General features: G+C 42.1%; 1 protein-coding gene across 4 annotated transcripts in view; it reads right to left on the bottom strand.

Annotated features, from left to right (window-relative positions):
• PLCE1 (phospholipase C epsilon 1) overlaps positions 1-24,824 on the bottom strand; it is a 299,887-nt gene that overhangs the window by 222,086 nt on the left and 52,977 nt on the right. Inside the window, exon 1 of one of the 4 annotated variants that reach the window (XM_074382602.1) lies at positions 12,834-19,970. The exons of 2 other annotated variants lie outside the window; for them this stretch is intronic. In XM_074382602.1, the coding sequence (XP_074238703.1) occupies positions 12,834-13,115 (282 nt within the window). In that variant the 5' untranslated portion in view covers positions 13,116-19,970. Of the gene's footprint in view, positions 1-12,833; positions 19,971-24,824 lie in introns of those variants that run through there. One more of the 4 variants, XM_074382603.1, reaches the window with a different exon arrangement.

The following is a 24,824-nucleotide window of genomic DNA, read 5'->3' as shown; positions in this document are numbered from 1 at the left end:
CTGTCCTGCTCTGTCTTCCTGCTGGATAGCCCCTGGGAATGGGTGGGCTTCTCTTACCACTCACCGTGGCACTGGGATGAGGAGCTGGGAGTGCAGCCCAGGGATGCAGTGTGGAGGACACAGACAGGATAGCCATGGGAAAGGTGCTGGCACAAGTTCTGGCCTAGGCCCCTCTGCTAACCAGCTGTATGGCCTTGGTCAGGTCACTCAAACACACTGGACCATACTGTCCTCATGCGTGACATGAGTTGGCTAGCAATGGGCAAAGCCAAGAAGACAATCCACCCAGGAGGACAGATGGCAGACACATTATTCACCTTCACTAGTTATCAATGAAATGCAAAGGGGGGCAAAGGTATACATTTATTAAAGTAAAAACTTAAAAACAGTAATACTCAATGTTGCTTATGTTTTATGTTACTGTGAGCACAGCGCTGGTACCATTGCTTGGGACTGGAAAACACAACTTAGACTGTGTCTCTTTCGTGAAAGAGAGCAGGTACACTTGGGTGTGGTTCCTCATCTCTGCAATTCATAAGTTTCAAGGCTCGGTGTTTCTGAGGCTCACTGGAATATGAGGTAAAATGGGGATTAAAAACAATGCCCCCCACACAGGTTGTTGTGAGGTCTGGGAATAATGTAGGTAATGGCATGGCCTAACGTTTGACACAGAACAGATGCTCATTGCTGCTGATGTGACAATGCTGATGCCTGGTTCAATGCATCTGGCTCATGTTATGATGCCAAGGAGATCAAACCCATTTGCTTCCCTTTCTCAGATTCCCCGTGAGACTCTGACTTCTCAGCAGGCACAGCAGACTGCCTGCCTGCAGCCCCACTCATCCGAGGGGTTCCGACCCATAGCCCCGAGGTTCCCAGACAACTCTGGGTACATGTCCTGCAGAAATGTCTCCTATCACTTGCCCACCACTGCATGAGATGCCAGTTGTGCCCAGCCCAGCTGGCATTCACTCAGCTCTACCCCTTCTGAGCCAGACCCCTTTGGTGCCTCCACACAGAGCAGGGAACAGTATCCTTTCCGTGCCCACAACCTCTGCCCCCATTTCCCTCCAGGCAAAGACAAGCCAGCCCCTCCAGAGAGGTCAGGCTCTGTGACACACACCTGCTGCTACCATCACCCTGGCACCTGGCTCCGTATTTACTGAGTAGTTCACCTCATCCACAGGAGGTCACCTGAGTCACTTGTTTTCAGATGCCCACTTGCTTCTGAGGAGGGTTTTCTCCTCTTCCTCAGGTTTCTCCTGTGAATCATTCCTTGTTTGTTGGTAACTCAAGCCCAGCATTGACTAGAACTGCCATAAAGTCTTTATCTACTCAATATCAAAGATGTCTCTTCTCAAATGCTTCTTTGAATTCTTTCTCAATACCAGGTTCTGTCTCTGTTTCCATTTTGCAACCTAATAAGGACTGAAATGTTTTCAGTAGTTACTTGATTTTTTTCCCCTCAGCTTTAAAAACAATTTTAGAGAGCCATAGAGCTGAGGAACCAAAAGGACTTCTGAGTCCTCATTTCATTCATGAGAAAACTGAAGCCCCAAGGGGTGAGCCGTGCGCTGTGCACACAGGGGTCTGGTGTGCAGGTGAGAGACTGCTAGACATGCCCTCCTAGCACCTCGCTGGCTCGCCGTCGCATGCCCCATTTCCTCATAAGCCTCAGGCCACCTCGGCAGGGCTTCTGATAAACAGTGCCCGTATTTCCTGCGGAGAGTTCTGAGGGGCCTGTGGATCTGCAGAAATAGCTCCTCACAGGGGTCCCAAACCCATCATGGATTCATTCCTCTCACTTCTAGGCTTCTGCAAATGCTATTTCCTCTTTGTGGTAACTACGGCTAAGTCACACTCCATTTCTAAATGCTTCCTGGAGGAGGCCCCATCTGAGCCTCCAGTTCCAGACAGGGAAGCCTCCCCTGTGGTCCCTGCAGAACCTTATATGCCCTCCTGAGTGGATATTGCTCACCAGTCTTACAAAGGGCCATTCCTGTTTGCATCCATCTTCCCTAGCAGTCTGCATACAGCATAAGGAAGAAGAGACACAATTAACTCACACTAAAGTGTTAGCGACTTGGAAATCTCTCTTACTGCAGGAAGACCCAGGGAAGGACCAAGAGAAGTAAGAACTGAAGTTCCTCCATTCTCACTCTGCCACCTTCCCTGCTTTCTCTTTCCCCAAAAGAGATGCAGTCAACATCCCAAGGACCAGTGATGTCATTGTTTTAGACCAGATGTCCCTCCTCTAAATTTTTCAAGAAATTGGGAATAAACTTCTGACTCAAGAAAATTTGGGGAGCAAAAGCAAGTCACCAGCCCAGATGAGCACGTCTAACCTCTATCCTCTTAATGAGCACGTCTAACCTCTCTCCTCTTGGTTCTTACATTTACTACCCAGGGTCCCGTTTCTGCAGAAAGGAGTGAGCCCTAGAGAACATCTTCACCCTGTCACTTTAGCAGCCTAACTCTGGGGTACCCCTGAGTTAGAGGTGGTTGGGGGGTGGGGAAGACTGCAACCCCAATAGAAGCAGGGAAGGTGACACAGAGGTGGGAATGCAAGAACTTCAGTTCTTGACCTCTTGGTTTCTGCCCTGGGTCTTTCCAGCACTATCGTTCCCTATATTATCTCATCTAATTCCCCAAACATCCCTAGATAGCCTATATCATAAAGTCCTTTATGATCTCCGTTTTACCTGCAAAGAAGCACTGAGACACAAAGAAGTTTAGTAACTTGCTGAGACCACAGGACCAGACAGGTTGTGCTGAGACCCACCCAGAGCACCAGGCTCTTCATCATGGCCTCTTTTTCTAATTTCCTACACAGTCTTCTTAAAGGAGCCAGGAGTGCACCTGTGTGTTCTCCCTGACCATTAAACCCTCACTGGCTTTAACTGGACAAATAGAAAGTTTAAAGGGGGTATTTCTAACACCCCATTCATCGAGTCTCTCTGCTTGAGCTGCTTCCTGATCCTAGAATGCGCTTTTATCTCCTGTGATAATCAAAGACACACTGGACCCTACCTGCTCCCTCTCTCATCCTGAGGGCTGAAGTGGAAGTTAACGACCATATTCCTATTGTGTTTGTAGATGGTTCTGTACAATTTAATGTTTTACAGAATTGTTCAACCACTGATAACAACCATGAAAACAAATACTTTTGAGCATTTATCTGTTGAGTACCTTTTGTCTTATTTAATTTCCATGATAATTACATAAAGTCGATACGATATCTCCCTCCTTATAAACAAGAATATTAAACCTTGACGTATGTATTTGGGCGAAGTAATATATCTTGGCAGTTTAAAGTTTGAGCTTTGACTTTGTCTGGGTTCAAATCCCAATTCACTAAGCAGGTAAATGTGCACAAACTGTTTCTCTAAGCCTCAGTTTTGTGATCTGTAAAGCAGGGTTGCTGAGAGGTCTAAAATGAGGTAATGTGTGTGAAGCGCTGAGCACAGGACTGGCATGGAACAAAGTGCCCAGAGACTGCAGGTACTTAATATTATCAGAAGGAAGCAGGACTTGAAGTCTATCCCAGGGACCATGCTGCCTGCCTTTCATACAATCCTGAAGTAGGCAGAGTTTTTCCTCTCTATTTTAAAGAAGAGGAATTAGGTTCAGAAATATAAAGTGACTTGTTCACCATCACCCAGCTGCTAAGTGTCAAGGCTGGGGTTTGAGCCAACTGTAGCTTTACTTGACTTCCCAACACTGAGCTGCCTGTGTTAATCTGTTAGTTTCATGCAATCTTCTTTTTTCCAAATTGGTGATAAGCTTCTCGGAGCCAAGCAAAGGCACTTCCACTTTGCCTGCATTTCCCAGATGGCCTGGCACAGCTGCACACGTGCTGTGCTCTCTATATACTGCTAGTAAAGAAAATCCCTGGTGCCCTTGCACAGCCTGGCACTCAGCTCCCTAGAACCATGAGCGGTAGCACATATGGAGGACTGAGAATCCTAAAACAGAAGGAATACAAGATAGGTAATTCCAAAATTACCTAACAATTTTATGCCTATTGTACTCGTAAGAAATAAGCCTCAAACAGTGTGGAACCCCCAAGGTGTTCCAGAGAAAGCTGAATGTCTTCCAGGGCCTTCACCACAGACTCTTCAGTAAGTAAAGAGTGCATAAAAAGAGAGAATAAAAAAGAGATCATCTATTAGAGAGGAAAGATTCACAAGACATATCAGTCAAATGCAATATTTGAATCTCATCTGATTCCTGTTCCAAAAACCAATTATTAAAAGCCATTTTAAAGACAACCAGGAAAGTCTGAGTGTAGGCTTGTCATTAAATCATAATTTGGAAATATTTATTTAGGTATGATAATATTACAGTGCTGTTTTTTAAATAAAGTCTCTATTTATTAAAAATATACCATGAAGTATTTATGCATGAAGTGATATAAAATCTAGGATTTAAATATTCCAGCAAGGTAGAGGGGAAATATCCTGGGGGAAATTGATGAAACAATATTGGCAATGTTTATAAATGTTGAAGCTAGGTGATGGGTACATGGGGGGTCATTATATTATTCTCTGTATTTCTGTGTTTGGTTAAAAATTTACACAATAAGAAGTTTTTGTTTAAAAAGGAAGGAATGGTGAATCCCTAGCAATCTTCTGTTCTGTTCTGCAATTACTTGTCTTTCACAAGAGTTCAGTCTCCTGAATGACATGAAAAGTTATTCTCTTCCTAAGGCTCCTAAACGTACTTGTCCAAGTGAGGGCTAAGCAGCTGTTGTGAGGACAGCTTAGCTAGACCATTCTGCAGCCCCTTCCGAATCAGCCTGCTTCAAACCAACCTTGTCACCTTCCCCCCAGATACACACACTGTCTCCATAATCTCATCTCTATCGCCTGCCCGCTCCTGAGGTCAGAAACCTCAGCACCACATTTATCTCCTTCTGCTCCTTCAATCCCTAGGCCAGCCAGCCAATGCTAGTTTGGAGCCTGACTCAGATGACAACTTTCCTCTCCATTCTGACTGCACCAGCCCTCGCTAAAGCCTCAGCACCACATACTTGGGCTATGGCAGCATGCTCCTGGTGGATTCCCTCATTTTGACCTTTTTCCTTTCTGCGCAAACAGTTGAACTTTCTAAAACTCTAGACTACCAAGCTTAACGTTTTCACTTGGAATCACACATCTTGAAACCCATTTATTACATCCCTGTCTTAAATAGGCCTCTCAGGAGTTCTTATAGTTGAGCTCCATCTTACTACCTTTCAGAGCTCACTGGACACCTTCCCTAATCATTTCAAAGTAAGTCTGGTCACAGCTAGACTGGAAGCTTCAAAGGGAAAGAGGCTTGTTTGCCTACCCCTACATCCTGGTACTTAGCATCATGTTTCACATACTGTTGTGGGTGCACAGTAAATACTGGTTGAATGAAGAAGTAGATTCACTAATGAGTAAATTCTGTGGGAAAAAAAACCATTTTTTCCCTTGATGTGTGCCTATATGGTGCTTTCTTCAGCACAGGTCCTAATCTTTTCAACACAGCATACCTCCAGTCCATGACGACCTTAGACATAATCTCCCTACAAAGATAATATCTTTTATTAAATTTTACTTGAAAATCTACACATACAGTGCAAACAAACCTCCATTTATAGACTGAGTAGCTTTAGCTTTAGCTCTGACTACACGTGAACTTGATCTACCCATCAATGTCTCTGGTCCTCAGTTTCATCATCAGTTAAGGGAGAAGGGTAGTTGGGTAATCGGTGTGATCTTTTCAGTTATAACCTTCTTGGTATTTTCTTTCATAGAAGCCACAATGCCTTGTGTCCAAAATGTCATGTTACCTAAGTATAGAAAGTTTCCCTTTATCACAGGTTCCAGTTGCTAGCCTGATGCAGAAGTCAGACTTGCTGATATGAATGTTTCTCTCTGGAACTCACATTCTTACGGAGTCATCTTCATTCCTTTGTTCAGCAAACATATCTCTCCTATAAACCAATTCAATGAGGATTTCCTCCCCTTTACTGTTGACACAGTATCTCTTTATGATGGTAAGTTGTGCATCTTTTCAGCCTGTCTTCATAAGCGTTATGTGATTTCATGCCCAGGGCAACCAGTTGAGACAATCCGGTAGGGTTTATGGTTGGTGATACGGTTTGGCTGTGTCCCCAACCAAATCTCATCTTGAATTGTGGTTCCTATAATCCCCACATGTCCTGGGAGGGATCTGGTGGGAGGTAATTGAATCACGTAATTGACTCATGCTGTTCTCATGATAGTAAATGATTTCTCACGAGATCTGATGGTTTTATAAAGGGCTTTTCCCCCTCTTACTTGGCACTTCTCCTTGCTGCCACCAGGTGAATAACGTGTTTGCTTCCCCTTTTGCTATGACTGTAAGTTTCCTGAGGCCTCCCCAGCCCTTCAGAACTGTGAGTTAATTAAATCTCTTTCCTTTATAAATCACTTAGTCTTCAGTATGTTTTTATTAGCATTGTGACAACGGACTAATACAGTTGGTTTATCATTTTGCAAATAATCTGTTGGGTAAGTGACAGATTTACTTGTTGTTTGGTCTTGACTGTGTTAGCCACTGGAAGGCAGTGGTACCTATATCCTGGTCCTAGACTCTTTAACATTCCATACTGCCCTGGGAACAGGCAGCAGGAAAGCTGTGAGGGTAAGGAGAACTGGGGTCCTTTCTTTTGAAGTCATCTCAGCAATCTGGGAATGGGCAATGAAGTGATGGCCCAAATAAGGTTGTATGTAGATCACAAGAAGCCCCCAATGACAGCTGAAGACAACAGACTCCCTCAAGTCCAGTTCTGCCTTCTAGCCTAAGACCCCTGATGATCCTGTCCTAAATGGCCTGGGAGCTGGACCACAAAAAGGCCCACTGGCCTGGATAGTTCCTCCAGAATACAGAAGTAGAAGGAACGTGGGCTTCAGGGTCTGACAGAGGGCTCAAATACCATCTGTACCCCTTAATAGCTGTATGAAGTCAGGCCTAGTCCTCATCTGTAAAGTGAGGAAGACACCACCCATTAAGCGTTTTCTGGGAGTACTAAGGGAAATAGCTTACTTGAAGTGGCTAGTATGGTGCTAGGCTCAGTAATTTTCCTTTTCCCCACCTTTTAGTGCCTCTCTCTCCTCTCCCATGCAGCCCTGTGGCTGGTGACACACAGCAAGTGCTCAATGCCAATGATTATTATTAAGAACTTCCCAGCCTGGGCAACATAATGAAACCTCATCTCTACAAAAATTACAAAAATTAGTCAGGTGTGGCGGTGCATGCCGTTAGTCCCTGCTACTCAGGAGGCTGAGGTGGGAAGATCGCTTGAACCTGTGAGGTGGAGGTTACAGTGAGCCAAGATTGTGCCACTGTACTCCAGCCTGGGTGACAGAGCGAGATCCTGTCTCAAAACCAAAACTGAAACCAAAGCAAAACAATTTAAAAAAAGAAATTGAAGGGTCTGTGAGGGACAAGGGTGATCAAGGAGCCAATAGGAAAAGGCATGCTGCAGAGGGGATCCTTCTATGTGAAGACAAAGTGCATCTTTCTTGAATGTGACTGTCATTTCACAAGCCTCAGGCAGACCCAGCACGTGGCCAATAGGCCTTTGCTGGCAGAAATACAGATCAGTCTCTCTCTAGAAAGGAGCCAGGTATAGAGCAAATAGAAGGGAAAGGGAGGTATTTTAAAGATGATTAAAATGCATTATTTGTTAAACAGTTACCAAAATGGTCTGCAGTTACTAGCAGTTGGAAACAGTTTGTGGAGTAGCCATGTAAGAAAAGAAGTTTTTTGCTAATAAGTTCTTAATTTTGGTCAAGTGAGATTAGATTTGGCTAATCAAAAATAGGCATTGGAGCTGAAAGGGGCAGTTCATTTAGTGAGAATTCTACTTCTATGGATAAACCAAGAGGGGATTAGATACTGATTTCTTCCCATTCTGTGCCCAAGAACACTAGGCCTAAGGATCTCTAAACCAACATCACTCCTCATCTAGTGGCAGCTATGCGCACGAGCACAGCCTCTGAAAGCATCGCATCAGATGCCAGTTGTGAAACTCTGGCCCTTGGGGATTGGTAAGGCTGGCACCAAAAGGAGTGTCTACCCCTAGTCAGAGCAGCTACCCACTGCTGACCCAGAGTCTCCAGATCTAGCCATTCCTTTCCTTGACTGTCTTCTTCCAACTATCATGTGAGGGCTACTCACCCTGCAGATGTCTTCTAGGATATGACTTCCTCTAGGAAGCCTCCCCTCACTGCCAAGTCTGCATTAGGAAGACCTGCTGTGAACTCCCATAATGGCCTATTCTTTCTCCATTCATGCACCTATCATCCTCTCCCACAGTGATTCTCAACCAGGGGCAATTATGCCTCTAGGAAATATTTGGAGAACAACCTAGAGACCAGCTTAAGAAACCCTGCTCTGCTGTAATTGTGTACTGGTTTCTCTTTATCACGGTGGCTGCCTTGTCCATATTTGTATCCCCAGTACAATGCCTGGTACATTTTAGGAGCTCAAAGGAAATATTGATTAAATGACTGAAGGACCTTCACTTCCACTCCACATCTCTGGTTTACTGCTAGCTTTTGACCCTAACAAAGTCTGTACTTGGCTCCCTGTCTTGCCCATCACAAATTCTACCCAGGCCCCCACCACTATTCTAATCTGCAACACAGAGTGCAGGTCATGGGTGACAGAAAACTAGGGCCACCTGCAGTAAAGCAGAGAACAGAGCACCTGGGCTACAGGGCTAGACAAGTCAAGACCATCAAAAATGGAGGAAGGCCTGAGATAAGTAGGAGCAGGGCCAGACCACCAGGCAAATTGGGCAGTGGGACTGTGCAGTTAGGAGCTCAAAAGCTGATTAGTTTTCAAATCCTTCCCATGGCATTTATTTAATTAATGGACACTGAGTGTCTTGTTTCTGAGGCTGCAGGATTCCTTTCCTCCTTTAGTGAAGTTACATTGTATGATGAATATTTTCTTGAAACTGAGTCACTGCCCATTTGTTTCTTTGTGCTTTTGCTACTGTAATTCACATGAATTATGATAAGCTTATTTTACATGATTGTAAGGGGCTGGTAATTCTCAGCAATTTCAAGAATGAAACGTTCACAAAGATTTTCAAAACAGTGACATAACGTGGTTTGGGAATTCAAGATTACAGTTATTGAAAACATTATTTGATTTATTATATTTTATATACATATTATAATTTATGTTCAAATAATGTACTGCAGAAAGATGGAGCTAGGCAATTTTACCAGTCAACCAAGGTTTAGGGGGTTGCTAGACTTTTGCAAGTAAAAATTATTTGCTTTTATCAACAGCCCCATGATTTCACCCTTGAATTCCTTTAGAACTCTTGGATGAAGGCCAACCTGTCCCTGTGATTTATCCATACCCAGTTTGTCAACTCAGTCTAGAACATTCTGTTCATTTACTACTATTTGATCTAGTACCTCTGCTTCTAAAGATGATTTTGATATGTTTTTCTGAAAAGACCAAGGCAAATAGTTTATTGTGACTGCTGGCTCCTTTTTCTATCACCCACGGAGTATTTTGAGCATCTTGCAAAGGTTCTGCTGGGTCTTTGGCTGGCTCCTTCACTTCGATTCCTATAAAAGTCTATCTTATTTTTGCTTCAATGTTAGTTTCTTATAGAATGCTCCAGAAATTATGTGTGAACCTTTTTACTGGGCTTTCAGGTGGGTTTCTCTGGTTTTCCAATTGAACTTCCTATTTTTTTTCAAGGATATCTCTTCCTTGTAAAGTGTCTTTGCCTTGAGCCTCTTTGCACTGTATCTGTAAATAATAATTATGATCCCAACCTCCAGAGCTATATGGATAAAATAAATTGAGGCACATAGAAGATTTCACACACTACCTGCCACAAAGAAAGTGTTTAGCATTGCTTGTTTATTCTTACTTTATTGGACAAAGAAGGTAGGGTAGGAAAAAAAAAACCTAGTTCTTCTCGCCTCTCAAAATGATTTTTTAAATCTTGTCACATTTTGTGTTTCCAAAAAGGTGTTTGGTAATTAACCTTTTAAAAAAATCAGTTGACAAGATTTTGAGGTTTATTGACTATTTTTCATAATTACTATTTATGCTTTTTAAATTATCATCATGTATACATTATCTTGGCTTTCCGTTCCTTGTATCAGACTGTTAATCTTACATTTCTTAGGGTTATTAAATTACAGTGGCTTACACACAGATACCTCCCTGTCCCTTCTATAGTATTTCTTTTTCTTTTCTGCTGTAAAATCATTAGCACAGGAAATGATCATCTGTCCTAATTCATTTCAGGGAGGTATTTTGCCAAAATACAAGTGAATAAACACTCTCATTATTGCTAATTGGCCTGATTTTTTTTAGCTTGGCCAGTCCTACTCCAGTTTCTAGCTCAATCTCATTATCCTTGTCAGGTGGCCCATAACTCCCTTCTATTGCTATATTTTCAATTAACTATTGACTATTTCCTTATTTCCACCCACTGGGCCACTGCTGATGGCATTTCTATGCTGAAGCTCCTTGGATTTCTTCAGTACTCTAATACTCTGTTTCATGACCCGGCTTCTCTCAAGAGCATTTTCGATTCCTAAGAAACTCAACAGTCTTTTTTTTCTTTGTATCCCTGTCTCCTGCTCTCACTAGAATCCTCAAATTCCACCTGTCTCTTAGATACTATAGACTATAGTTATACAATGAACTATAGCTATTTTTCTCTCCCCTCTCTACCTACCCTTCATGCCCCAAAGAGCCTCAGAAACTGTGTTGTAATCAACTCTGTAGGTGTTGCTTGTACATATGAAAGTTTGAAAAGCACAGATCTAAAGCACTGTTTACTGCTGAGGGGAGAATTGAGTGTTAAGATGCCATGGAGGAAGCTTTTCATTATTTACCCTTTTTGTATTGTTTGAATTTTTTTCAACCATGCACATGTCTTACCATTTTAATAGAAATAAAAGGAGCAAACAAGTAAAACCTTCCTCAATAACACATTAAAAAGAAAAAGATAATCCATGGCAACTCTTCCCAGACGTTCCCAGCAATTGTTCCTCAATTGTTTACCTGAACAATTTTCCCCTTCTCCAAAATGACAGATGAGGAGAAAGAAGACAGAAAGAAGATAATGAAATAAAATGACAAAAAATTATATTTTGTTTTGGTTCTCTGAAAATATTTGAGGAAAAGCATTTGCGACAATAACTTGTCTAAATTCCTAAAAAACAGGAGGAGAATGGACACAGCACAATTAAGAGTCTTCATGTTTTAACTCTTGGAATGATTTTCTTTTACTAAAGATTTCAGCTACTCTCACACCTTCTCCAATTGAGGCTCAAGACAACCTTATTATTAGCCATCCCACTAAAAGAAAACACAATGGTTAAAATGCTAGATTAAAGTAATATAAAATGCAAGAGACTACTGCCAGTCTGTTTCCAAAAAGAAAAACAGGACGACGTGGACTGATGGGGCTCACTGAACAAAGACACTGAGAACCGCTGGATGCATAGACCTCTTCTCACTCAACCAAAGCTGGAGAGTCAGAGTCCCCTACATCTAACGAAAACATTTGATTTCCAATAAATGACAGTGATCAGGAGTCCCTGCATCTATCCATCTACCACAACAACCACAGACATTCACTTCTATCAAGACACCCTGTACCCTTCTGGAAGGAGAGATGTCAAATGCCCCCTTTCCACACTACTTTGGACAGGAAAAATGAGCTTGCATCAGGACACTGACACAATTTCCCATGTTATTTTCTGAGGGTTGTTATCCATCTCCCCACAGTTGTAGAACGAATGAACACTTAATTGAAAATTTTAACCCTAGTACTCACAAAACATTGTATGCTCTTGAAAAGGGTTATGGAAATTTGCAGAGAGAATTGTGTGAGCCATTTCAAGAGTAGTCTTCATAGCTTGAATTCCTTAAACACAGTACTTTGCGATGGAATTAGCCAAATACAGAGAAACAAAACAGTTTTCAAGTTTTATTCTGGGTTATTTTTAACTCTATTTTTTTAAGAAAAGAAACAGAATTTGAAATTGAGTTGGTGGTGAGCAGAAAGCTACTCCTTTCAATGACCTCTTCTTCAGCTAATGTTATCAAAGGTATAACATGCTTTTAATGTTTACAAGTAAATAACCACTCAGATAAACTGCATCACCTTTCCCACAAACTATGAACATTTATGCTGAAAATTTTTTAAAAAGCCTATTTGAAACACCAAAAACCACGCAGTTCATTTCAATCAGGGACGTGATCAAATGTTTGCATTTAACTCCTGAGAATGGTTTTTTCCTCTTAGAAATCAATCATACTTCAGGATATTCCTTACTAGTATTATAATCACAAAAGCCAAAAGGTTAAAAAGAAAGAAACAAACCAAATCTGCAAAAAGGAGAGCAACTTATTCAAAAGTGAGTATCCTGAAGAATATAATGAGTGAGAAATTTTCATCACATTAAATGTTGGTACATAATATACCATAGGCCATTGCAAAAGGAATGAATCTAATAAACTCTCAGGATAGCTATTGAGCTCTTATAGATTTACATGCCAAAAAAAAAATATATATATATATATATATCAAAGCTGAAATGTACTAAAAGAAAAATAATTTATAACTCTAGAGTTAAGCATTTTGGGTTAAAATGTTTTAGAAACTTTCTTAACAAGGAAAGAAACTTCTCTGATCCTCTTTGTAAAATGTCTCAGAGGAATTGTATTTTGGCTAACACTGCACAATGGTGCTAGTAACGAAACAATCGCCAGGATTCCATGCATTAAGAACACTGGGGGATTTCTTAGACAACAAGAACCCTTACCTGGTTTTCTTTAAGCCTCCAGCATCCATATCCATCCTTTAACAAGGTAAAATTGGGTACCTCAGAGAGCGGGAAAAGCCAACCAACCTTCAAGGCAGCTGAGAGCGTGCAAAGCCACAGCTGACAGCCTGCTTCCCTCTCCTGGGGCTCTCTGCCTAAGAGGCTGCACAGAAACCGAGCCTGGTGCCAAATCTTAATCCCTTTGCAGAATCTCGCATGGAGCTGCCTCACCTCTTCCATTCCTGCAAAGTCTCTTCCTGTTGCACTTCCTTCTGAAACCATTAATCACTACAACGACCCACCGAATGAAGCCCAATCCCAAATCGCAGTGAAAAATCCTGCAATGTGCAGGGTGATGAGTGTTTACATTAGCTGAAATGAAATGATGTAATATCCAGAATCAAGGGAAGGCTGCGATCCAGAGTCAGGGCACTGCAAAAACCTCTGTGAAATACAACTTTTCTACATTAAAAAAATGTCCTTGGGTTTTAGTAATCTGGCTTCTATAAATTCAGGATTACTTGTATTTTTCTGATCTCATCAATTTGTTTTCCAAATAGAAATTCAGAACTTCCCAGTTACTCATTGTTTTAGTCAAGTTAAAGAAAAAAAAAAAGGTAGCAAATAGAACCCAATGTGTATACATGTGCAAATAACCCAGTGTCGAGGGAATAATAATAGAAGGCAGCCCTCCAGGGATATGGGCCATGCCACAGAATGATAGCAGAGCCCCCCAAAGGTCTAAGAGCCTTCAGAGTAAAGACAACTAGGAAAGGCAGTATTTGTTTAAGCCAGTGGTCAATTTTTCTTCCTATAATTGATGATGAACAAGAAAACACAGGAGTTCCTCTCTCTATTATTGATGGGCAACTGCTATTGATTACTTCAGGATCTTGTGGTCCATGGTTGGGGTGGAACAAAAGATGTGAGCGGTTATGTTACTGTTGGATGAGGGGTTGAGTGACAGGAGGGGTAAGTCTGTCAACAGCACCTGCTTGGAAGAGAGACCAGGTAAGTCTTCACGGCAGAGGTTCGCTTGAGTCTAGTGGAGATGCCAGAGGTAGAATATTTGGTTTGGATGTATTACTGATCATAATATTAAATTTTAAGTAGTGTTTATCCTGTGCCAGGCAATATGTAAGCACTTTCATGCATTATCTCATTTAACCCTCAAAACAACCCTATGGGGTGGATACCTATGCTACAGGTGAAGAAGATAATGCTCAGAGAGGTCAAGAAGTGGTAAGCTGGTAAGTAATGGTACCAGGTTTGCCGGGCATGCTTCCTAACCACTGTCTATATTGCTCATGCCAGCTTTGTGAGCAACACAACCACAGCATGCTCAGCACTCTGCAGAGGGGCAAAGTGTTGCTGCAAAAGGGTGTGTGAAGCATGTGCTGTGGCTCCCCAAATGCATATCCTAAATTCTTGGCTACCATTGGCCAGAAGTGCCAAGATCCAGAGCTCCTGGCCTAAGTGCAAGGCTCTTGCAAGGAAGGTGGGACCTCCAAATGTAGGGGTAAGTATTAAATGTCACGAAAAACAGCTCTGGCCTGGCCCAGTTCTGTCATGAACCAATGACTTTAGTCAGCTCTCTTCCCTTTTTGAATCTCATTAATATTAGGAGGTTGGGACCAGGCATGGTGGCTCATACCTGTAATCCCAACACTTTGGGAGGACAAGTTGGGAGAAAGGCTTGAGCTCAGGAGTTCAAGACCTGCCTGGGCAACATGGTGAGTGCCTCCCCACCCTGTCCTCTACAAAAATTAAAATTAGCTGGGTGTGGTGGTGTGTGCCTGTAGTCTCAGCTACTTGACAGGCTGACGTAGGAGGATAACTTGTGCCTAGGAGTTTGAGGTTACAGCTGTGATTGCACCACTGCACTCTGGCCTAGATGTCAGAGCAAGACCCTCTGTCTACAAAAGAAAAAGAAAATTAGGAGGTTGGACTTACATCTTAGATGGGCTCTAGGTTTCCTTGTAGAATAAATTTTCTATGACAAATAATTTTTTGTTTTTGAGACAGGGTCTTGCTCTGTCACCCAGGCTGGAGTGTGGTAGAATGATCACAGCTCACTACAGTCTCGATCTCCTAGGCTCAAGTGATTTTTCCACCTCAGCTTTCTGAGTAGGTAGGACCACAGGCACAAGCCACTACACCTGGCTAATTAAAAAAATCTTTGTAGCAACAGGGTCTCACTATATTTCCCAGGCTGGTCTCAAATTCCTGGGCTCAAATGATCCTCATGCCTTGTTCTCCCAAAGTGCTGGGATTACAGGCATGAGCCACTGTGCCTGGCTGGCAAATAATTTTAAATGATGTGACCTCTGGATGAGCTACTTTTTAAAATCAGAATTTATGCATCCAAATGTGAATTCGCTCCAATATAACAAGAACAGTAATCGCCTCCATTTAAGCACTGTGCTTAGGGCACTATGTGAATATTCCACTTGTCCTTATGATAGCCCCAGTGAGGCAAGCATTATTATCTCTATTCAATAGATGGGAAAATGAAAGATCCAAGGGAATGAACGATTTGCATAGGGCCACACAGCTGGTTAAGGGGAAAAATAGGGACTGGAGCCAGGCCTGCCAGGTTCCAACAGTGCTTCTTTTACTCAGAGCAATCCTGAGGCACCTCTTGGATTCTTTTCAATTCAAGCCATACATTAAATTATAGTAAATACACATTTTGGACAATTGCTTCACACTGGGCACTGCAGAGAGTGTAGACATATGGGCCTTTCCTCCAAAGCCCCACCCTAGTGGGGAAAACACAGGCAGAAGGAGGTAATTTAGCTGCAAGAGAGATTGGACAGTGTTACAACAGAGGTATAAAGGACAATGGGAGCTTGGGCAACTGAGAAATTGCTTCAAAATTATCCAGATCATTGCTAATATGCTCAGTGCTGGTAAATATCCATCCTTAGAAGGTGAATGTAATTTTGGCTCACAAGCAAGTCAATCAGAGCCAAGATTGGAAAATAAAATGGGTCAACAAGCTGGGTAATACCATTTTTGGTCACAAGCTAGGTGTGGCTATAAAATAAAAGTGAGATAGATTTTCCTGTGTGGCCCAGATCAGCTCCAAAGGCAATTCCTAAAGGGTAGTTGAAAAAATGTTTCAAGCAATGATATAATCTCCAGATTAAAGAAAGAGCCACCCAAAGTGATTCCAAAAGACAAGGCTTCCCCATCACAGCACTTAACCACGGCCTGCAGAACAATCACATGCCTGCCTACCCACTGTGACATCCCAATCAGCAGGTCCCCAACGAGCTTGCTTGCTGCCGTACCCCCAGGATCCAGCACTGCACTGGGCACAGGGCGTGGCGTGGCTCAACAAATATTTGTTGACTGAGAGATACTTTTGCACACACACACATTTTCGTCTATTTGTTTTTTAAAATTGTCTTATGATTTGGCCACATATAGACATCTGCATATTGACTGTGGGCACATTGCCAGTTGAGCACAATGGGCAAATTAAGACTATACTTACTCAGTGTGTCTTCCAGGACAGCACCTGGGTGATCGACCTGCTCATGACAGGTCACTACAGTTTCCCATCCTGCCCCTGCTAGTGGGCGTTCTGACATTCGGTGCGAAGAGAAGTGAGTGCAGAGCACTGAATATTCCGTGGGAACTATTTAGGACTCATGGTCAAATGGGCTGATGGTTCTTCCTTTAGTGCCAGCCCTAGAAGTCCGGCAAGCCCTGGGGAATGTTTCTACAAACTCATCAGGCACAGGAAGGACGCCTCAATGGATATGTGGAACACCCTGCAGCCCAGCTGACCTCCTAACAGACCCCAGTCTGCAGGAACTCAGGATGACTCTTCTAAGCACAGCTCTATCCCCATACACACTCCAAAAAACGGACTGCCTCTGAGACTTTAAAGATTTTTCAAGTCCGTACTGGGTTCAGAGTAGATCTCAGGATAGTCAGAAGCCAGAGAGGGTTTTCCTGCCTTCTGTGGTCATCAATTCTCCCCTTCTCCTCCTTGTCTTTTTCTTGGTTGTTTGACTTTGGTTGGCTTACTAATTAGCCACATAAACAAGCCAGTACCAGATGGGGCAAAGCCTCTCTGCCACTAGGACCCCCGAGGCCAAAGGAATTTTAGAGGGCCTAATGTCTCCCCAATCCTACCTGCCCTCATTTTAAAATAAAGATAATAATACCCCCAAACACAAGATTGTTGAATGAGAAAATACATAAAAACTACTTAGAACAGTGACTGATCTAGAGCAAGTCCTTTATACATTTTATTTGCTATTGTTGTAATTTCAGACTCTCTAGAAGTCAAAAAGGAGCCGGATGATAGGCGCAGCTGACAGGAGGGGTCTTCATGCATTTCTGCATCTATTTACTATGTCATTCTGCATGGGTGGTTTATCCTGTTTAATGCCACAAACAGATTTCATGTGGTTTCTACATGAAAGTACATAAAGTTAAACAACAACATCCAGTTTAAGATAGATTTAGAGACCTGACTTCTTTGAGGGAAGCCACAATTGTGGTCACTGCATTTAGCTCTGAGATTCTTGGCAAATGGAATGATAAGAGAAATAACCTGAGGTGGATTATGGCATTGTCCAATCAGAAACAGTGTGAAGATTCAAGCAGCAAGAGAAACTTTTCCCTGGCTCCAAATTTTAAGAGGAATTTAAAGCTGGGATGTCCAGATAAGACAAAAGCTACCTCTTGACTCACATGAAAGATACAGAGACATCTTTCCACCAGCCCAGACTTACAACAGCCCTGAGGGCTCGCATTAAACTGCAGCTCAAGGCAGGTGTTAAGGGTTTCACAGAATGTCGACACAGGAAGGGCCTCCTGGTCCAGCCCCCGGTTTTACAGAAGAAGAAAGGGTGGCCGGGGATGGGGGCCTGAAGAGGATGACTAGGGAGGAACAGAGTCAGCTTCCAGCCCAGTTCTTCTTCCCTACCCCAAACTCTTGTCCTCTCCCCTCATTTCTTCCACTGACAAAAAGACGCTTCCCTCGGGACCTTCCTCAGGGGAAATGTCAAAGCTGTGTCAGCTCCTTTCACACTGTGGGAATCCCTTTTCTTTAAACTCGATCAAAAATAAATTTGAAAAATATTTAAATTTTCAAAGTCCAGATTGGAGAGCTTCCAGGTGGCTTCGGGAGGCCCGGCTGCACAGAGCCGCTCTCCATCTAAACTGCTGGCAGCTACTGCCGGTTGTCAAAGTGCACTCCTTACCCCAAAGTCCAGCGATAAAGGATTGCATGTTTTAGCAGCTACCGTTCTGAAAAAGTTAAGCACCCCATGGTGCTAAGTGCCCTATGTGATAGCCTCCTTTAATCCTCCCAATAATACTATGTGGAAGGTTCTATTATTAAGCCAGGTCTTGAACCGTGTCTGCTGAGTCCAGAATCCAAGATCTTAACTACAGACTCACAGTTACCTTTACAGAATGAAAGTCTTTGCTAGGCAAGAACAAACTCTGCCATCATTACTGGCAACAGGCCCCTATTGAAGCAATAAAATTTCCAAGACCAACACTTGGCAAATGTCAAACAGACTGAACTAGGTTATCCTGAAGTTCTGAGAGACTCTCTGGAAAGATAATCTTAAAATTGGGATAATTCTTTAATTGTGGTATACTGAGCACAACGTCAAAATGAAGCCTCCAAAGTCCAAGCACACACTATACCTATAAGGAAAAATGTTTCTAGCGAATCAAAGGAAAACTGCTATTGTCTCTCTTTAGGCTAGAAATGAGAGGGGCTGCATAGCAGGGCAAATGAGTGTCTGGGTGCAGGTTCTGGTCTGTCACATGCCAGTGTGGAACCCTGGGCAAATGGCTTACCTTCCCTAGCCCTCAGTTTCCTCTTCTGTAAAAGGAGATGATAACTGTCTCCTTTATAGACTTGCTTAGGAAACTGGTAGGCATATACTGTGGGCCCAATACAAATGAGCTGATGAAAACAACAGACGCATGTTTTAGATATCAGAATACACATTAATTATTGGAATCAGTAATATTAAGAGTCTTTAATTAGGTGCTGCTAAACATTTGAGGCAGTGTCCCATTTTTCACATACACTCTGATGTTATTTTATCCAATATACACCTTTCCAATTCACAAAGCAATGATGGTACCATATGTTACGGGCTCACCTTAATTCCTAACAGCACCCTTTATTGACAACATTCAGATTCTTGACCAAGAACGCAAACTTCAATTCTCTGCAATTATTTCTTATCAGGAGCTTGGCTGCAAAGAAAAATAATCATAGAGAATTGCCGACAAATGCACACGTATGTTTATTGCGGCACTGTTCACAATAGCAAAGACTTGGAACCAACCCAAATGTCCATCTATGATAGACTGGATAAAGAAAATGTGGCACATATACACCATATAATACTATGCAGCCACAAAATAAGATGAGTTCATGTCCTTTGCAAAGACATGGATGAAGCTGAAAACCATTATTCTCAGCAAACTAACACGAGAACAGAAAACCAAACACCACATGTTCTCACTCATAAGTGAGAGCTGAACAAGGTGAACACATGGACACAAGGAGGGGAGCATCACACACTGGGGCCTGTCGGTGGGTAGGGAGCTAAGGAGGGATAGCATTAGGAGAAATATCTAAAATAGATGATGGGGTGATGGATGCAGCCAGCCATCATGGCACGTATCTAACTATGTAACGAACCTGCATGCTCTGCACATGTACCCCAGAACTTAAAGTATATTTTAAAAAGAGATAACCATAGAGAATTGCCAAAACTATGTTCAACTTCTTATTCTTAAAATTTTAAATCATACCTTTTAATCAAGTCAGATAATCAGAAAGTCACATACCTAAAAATCTTTATTTTTACTTCACATAGAATTGCTTTTAATGAATTTGTTCAAATGTTTTGCTATTGGTTTTTCTATAATGTCCTGTAGTTTTCAGTGATAAGTCTTGCATCTCTTTTGATACAATTACTCCTAAGCATTTTATTGTTTTGTTGATATCTCTTAAGTGGAATTTTTAGAGATTTTATTTCCAGATTGTTCATTGCTGGTATATGGGAAAAAATTCTTAATTTTTATGTATGGATCTTGTATCTCCCATTGGCTTTTATTGATAGAAATTACTAGTAACATTCATTCATTCAAAAATACATTATGAGTACCTATTATGTCTCAGGCACCATGCTGTCCTCTGGTATATAATGAAGAACGCAATGGATAGATATGGTGCCCACCCCTCAAGGAGCTTGAGGTGAAGTAGGGGAATGCAGTCACATGAGGTGCACTCCCACTACTGAGAAGATGCTGTGAGCACTGTCCCTGTGACAACACAGAGCCCCTGCCTGGTGGCCAAAGCACAAGTTTCTATCCAGTCTCAGAAGCAGGAAACGCTGAGTATCCCCTTAGCAACCATTCTATTTTCATCTCATGCCCACTGTGAATTGTAGAGCTGGACAGGTTTTCTTTGCTTCAGTTACTAGGAAGTTTAGGATTATGTTGTGGCCAAACTCTAGCTAATGACACTAGGGCAAGAATTATTTGTTGTTTTACCATGTTTATTTCTGTTTGTCCTAATTTTCTCATCTTCTTATTTTATCTTGTTTTAGGTTGATCTTTGTAAGGTGCCTCTGCTTTTTCATGGAGAGAGGTTGGGAAGGAAGGAGGCAGGCAGGAAGGCAGGCAGGCAGGAAGGCAGGAAGGCAGGAAGGCAGGAAGGAAAGCAGGAAGGCAGGAAGGCAGGAAGGCAGGAAGGCAGGCAGGCAGGAAAGAAGGAAGGCAGGCAGGAAGGAAGGCAGGCAGGAAGGCAGGCAGGCAGGAAGGCAAGCAGGAAGGAAGGAATGAAGGAAGGAAGGCAGGCAGGAAGGCAGGCAGGTAGGAAGGCAGGCAGGAAGGAAGGAATGAAGGAAGGAAGGAAGGCAGGCAGGAAGGCAGGCAGGAAGGAAGGCAGGCAGGAAGGAAGGAAGGAAGGAAGGCAGGAAGGCGGGAAGGCAGGAAGGCAAGAAGGAAGGAAGGAAGGAAGGAAGGGAAAAAGATATTTCAGTTACTTGTTAATATTCCTCAGAATGTTAACTTACTATGAAGATCTACTCCCTATAGCTGAAGTTCCACTATGATGTGATTATATTACCTGAGTGAATGCTTATATTATCTGGAATAAGAACTGCTTCATACTTATAAGTTTCTTTAATCTACTCTTGGCAGGTTTAAATTAAACAAAGTCTATTAGTTTTCTTCAGACACACTGGAAGTGCTTCTCTGGCATCTCTTCAATAAAATTTCATTTCCTTATTGAAATAGAGGATCAGGGCACAAGCAGGCAAGGTGGAAAGGGATACCTTTCCCCCAAGTCATCCGTGACCAAGAGGCAGTATAGGCAGTTAGACTCTGAAGTCACTGAGACCTGTGTTTGACCCCAGGCTCTGTTAGTTACCTCCTAGCTATATAATTCTGGAAAGGTTAACTGCTCTAAGCTTCAGTTACCTCATCTATAAGGCTGATCTACATGTATGTTACTGATTATTAGTATGATCAAGTTAAATAAGGTTTAGCAAATGTCTGAGGACATGTCTAATACCATACTGGAGGTACTAGGCAATGTAATAAATCATGAAAAACAAGCCAGTGGTATAAAGATAGCAAAGGAAGAAACATACTCAACTGCATGCAGCAGCTTGGTTAAAATAAACTAGATCTCTACCTAATTACAAAAATAAATTCCAAATGAATGAAAGGTTAAAATCTGAAAAACTTGAAACATTTTGATGAGAATAGCTTCACAATCTCAGCATAGGAAAGGATTTCCTAAAATATAAAAAGCAGAAATCATAAAGAAAAACCTTAATTAGATCACACAGAAATTTAAATGTTCTACACAACACATGATAACATAAACAAACTAAATGACAAGTTATGGATTAGAAGATGGTATTTGTAACACATATTACAGGCAATAGAATAATCCAAATATACAGAGATCTTCACAAACCAAGAATAAAGACAAATAAATAGAAAAATGGCAAATAGATAAATAGCAAAAGTTGTAAACATGTAGTCCATAGAAGCAACCCAGGTAGCCAATAAACATTAAAAATGTTCAACTTTACTAGGAACCAGTTAAATATTTTTAAAAAACAAGGGCGAGCTAACATTTCCCATCCATAATCTAGCCAACATGTCGAGTTCCCTATTTACTTCCGTTTGCAGGTGCTCTAACAATTCATCTGGCAAGCGTCTGCGGTGGTCAGCTCTGAGAGGAGAGAAAAGAGTGGTGCCCTCAATTGCATCTGTAAAATTTTATCTCTTTGAAGCAAATATGGTAGATGTTGCCACCTGCAAGCCTGGGCAGTGGTACATGGCTATTTGTCATAAGCTCCTTGTGCTTTCCTGGTATTCTTGAAATATCCATAATAAATAAACACAAGCAAACAACCTATCTCTAAAACAACCTGTTGATACTGAGAAGAAACAACAGAATAGAGAAGTGCCTGGATAAGTCTGTTTTTGAGAGCACAGGCTGGGCCTAGAATAGGAACAGTGTGAAGGCTAGTGAACAGGCACAGTGAAAAGGACAGGTGAATGATGTGAGGAAACACACACGTTAGTAAAAATGTAGGTCTGGAAAATAAAGTCTAAAAGCAGAGAGGCTGACTGGGAATCCAGAGAAGTACAAGCCTCATTTGTTCATTCACTGTACAAATAATTATTGTGCAAAAATATTTTACCTGGGCTAACAGCATGGTCCCTGGGCTAACAGCATGTCCAGTCTCATGGTAGAGACTGACTCATGAAATAATCATAACTAATCGTTGATCTTACCTAGGAGAATGAGTGTGGTGGTCTAGGAAAGCTTCCCTGAGAATATAAACTGAAGTTAACAACCAGGTAAACAGAGGCAGGTAGCTAGGAGAGTGTGTCCCAGACAGAGGAACTAGCACATACCAAGGCCCTGAGGCAGAGAAAAGTTTGGACCTGTGAGGTATTGATGAAGAATCGAAAGATACCTCAAAGTTCAGGGATGCTGTGAGAATGGACATTTAAATGAGGGACGAAGGGGAGTGTATTTAGGTCTTTCTCAAAGAGAGAACTCATCAAAGGTGAAGGACCACAGGTAAAAAGCTGAAAGACATCTGAAAGTAACAATAAAAGCCTAGCAAGCCAACAAATAACAGGAGTAGTTAACTGGCCTGCACACAGGGATTCCCCATCACAGTAGTAAAATCAGCTGTAAACTTGAAATGTTGAAACAAATCAGATTAAGTTGCACAGAACACGGTGGAGAAGGAACATCGGAAAGTCCTCCAAGGAAGGAATAGGAAAGTTCCTTGCATATGCTTTTTGGAGACACCTCGAGAGCTAGAAGGCAGCAAAGGGAATCACATCAGCGACAGCTAAAAAAGCAACCTAGAAGCATCCTTCCTGGACACTACCCCAGGCTAACGTTGTCACACACAAAAAATTCAGGAGTCAGAAATTCTAGATGGCTTGGGGCAAGAATTTTTCTGAGGGTTCTTGGATTGGCTCTGCTGTAAAGAATAGAAGATAATACATTTTTTATGGCAAATTGAATTTATTTTTAAAAAATTATACTTCTAAGTTCTGGGACACATGCAGAACATGCAGGTTTGTTATACAGGGACATATGTGCCATGGTGGTTTGCTCCACCGATCAACCCATTATCTACATTAGGTATTTCTCCTAATGCTACCCCTCTCCTAACTCCAAATCTCGCAGCAGGCCCCGGTGTGTGATGTTCCCCTCCCCTTTCATAATGAAAACCGACATCTTCTTGGGATTAAACCAAAAGAAATAAATATAACTGAATGCTTTTCCCTAATTTCATGTCAAATCCAGGCTCCAGGGAGGACATTAATGTTTTCTCATTTCAAATAATGCTTAGTTCTTTGGTGGGAGAGCTTCGTGACCTGATTTGCTCCAATGCTTTCTCTTAATGCTATGATGAAAATATCCACTTGACTCAAGTGACATTTGCCTATTTGCCATCAGGTCCAAGTGCAGCCCCTTGAGAGAAAAAGCAACTTGAGGCTATTTTTTTTCCCTCAAAAATTTTGTGATGGCTACCAATTACAATTAATTAATTTAATTACAATTTAATAGAAATATTAGAACTCTGTCCACATGGGGAAAAGTGAATTCTAACTACCCTGGGGAGGGATGTAGCACATACAACTGCAGATTTGGGTTCTGCCTCTTCCCAGATGTTATTTTGCACATGTCTTCCGCTTCCAGAAGCCCATTCCCTGCAGATAAACAAAGATAAAAAGACTACCTCCTAGATGTGTTGTTGTGGAGGTCAGGTTTGGTAGTTTGCTAAGCATGAAATAGAGTAAGTATGCAAAATGTTGTAGCTATTGCCGATCTTTCAAAGGATGAGCAAAAAGTAATTTTCAAGACCATGCTTCATGTTTTCTGAGGGGCTAATTTGTATGGAAAACCACAAGGCAGTTTTTCACAAGATGGCGCCGAAAGCCAAGAAGGAAGCTCCTGCCCCGCCTAAAGCCGAAGCCAAAGCGAAGGCTTTAAAGGCCAAGAAGGCAGTGTTGAAAGGTGTCCACAGCCACAGAAAAAAGAAGATCCGCACGTCACCCACCTTCCAGCGGCCCAAGACACTGAGACTCCGGAGGCAGACCAAATATCCTCTGAGGAGCGCCCCAGGAAAGGCAAACTGGACCACTATGCTATCATCAAGCTTCCGCTGACCACTGAGTCTGCCATGAAGATAGAAGACAACAACACACTTGTGTTCATTGTGGATGTTAAAGCCAACAAGCACCAGATCAAACAGGCTGTGAAGCAACTCTATGACATTGATGGCCAAGGTCAACACCCTGATTCGGCCTGATGGAGAGAAGAAGGCATATGTTCGACTGGCTCCTGATTACGAGGCTTTGGATGTTGCCAACAAAATTGGGATCATCTAAACGGAGTCCAGTTGGCTAATTCTAAATATATGTATATCTTTTCACCATTAA

This window comes from Saimiri boliviensis, chromosome 12, assembly GCF_048565385.1.
Source record: "Saimiri boliviensis isolate mSaiBol1 chromosome 12, mSaiBol1.pri, whole genome shotgun sequence".
NCBI lineage: Eukaryota > Metazoa > Chordata > Mammalia > Primates > Cebidae > Saimiri > Saimiri boliviensis.
The sequence above is the reverse complement of the archived record's forward strand: the minus strand, read 5'-3'. Positions and strand labels throughout refer to the sequence as shown.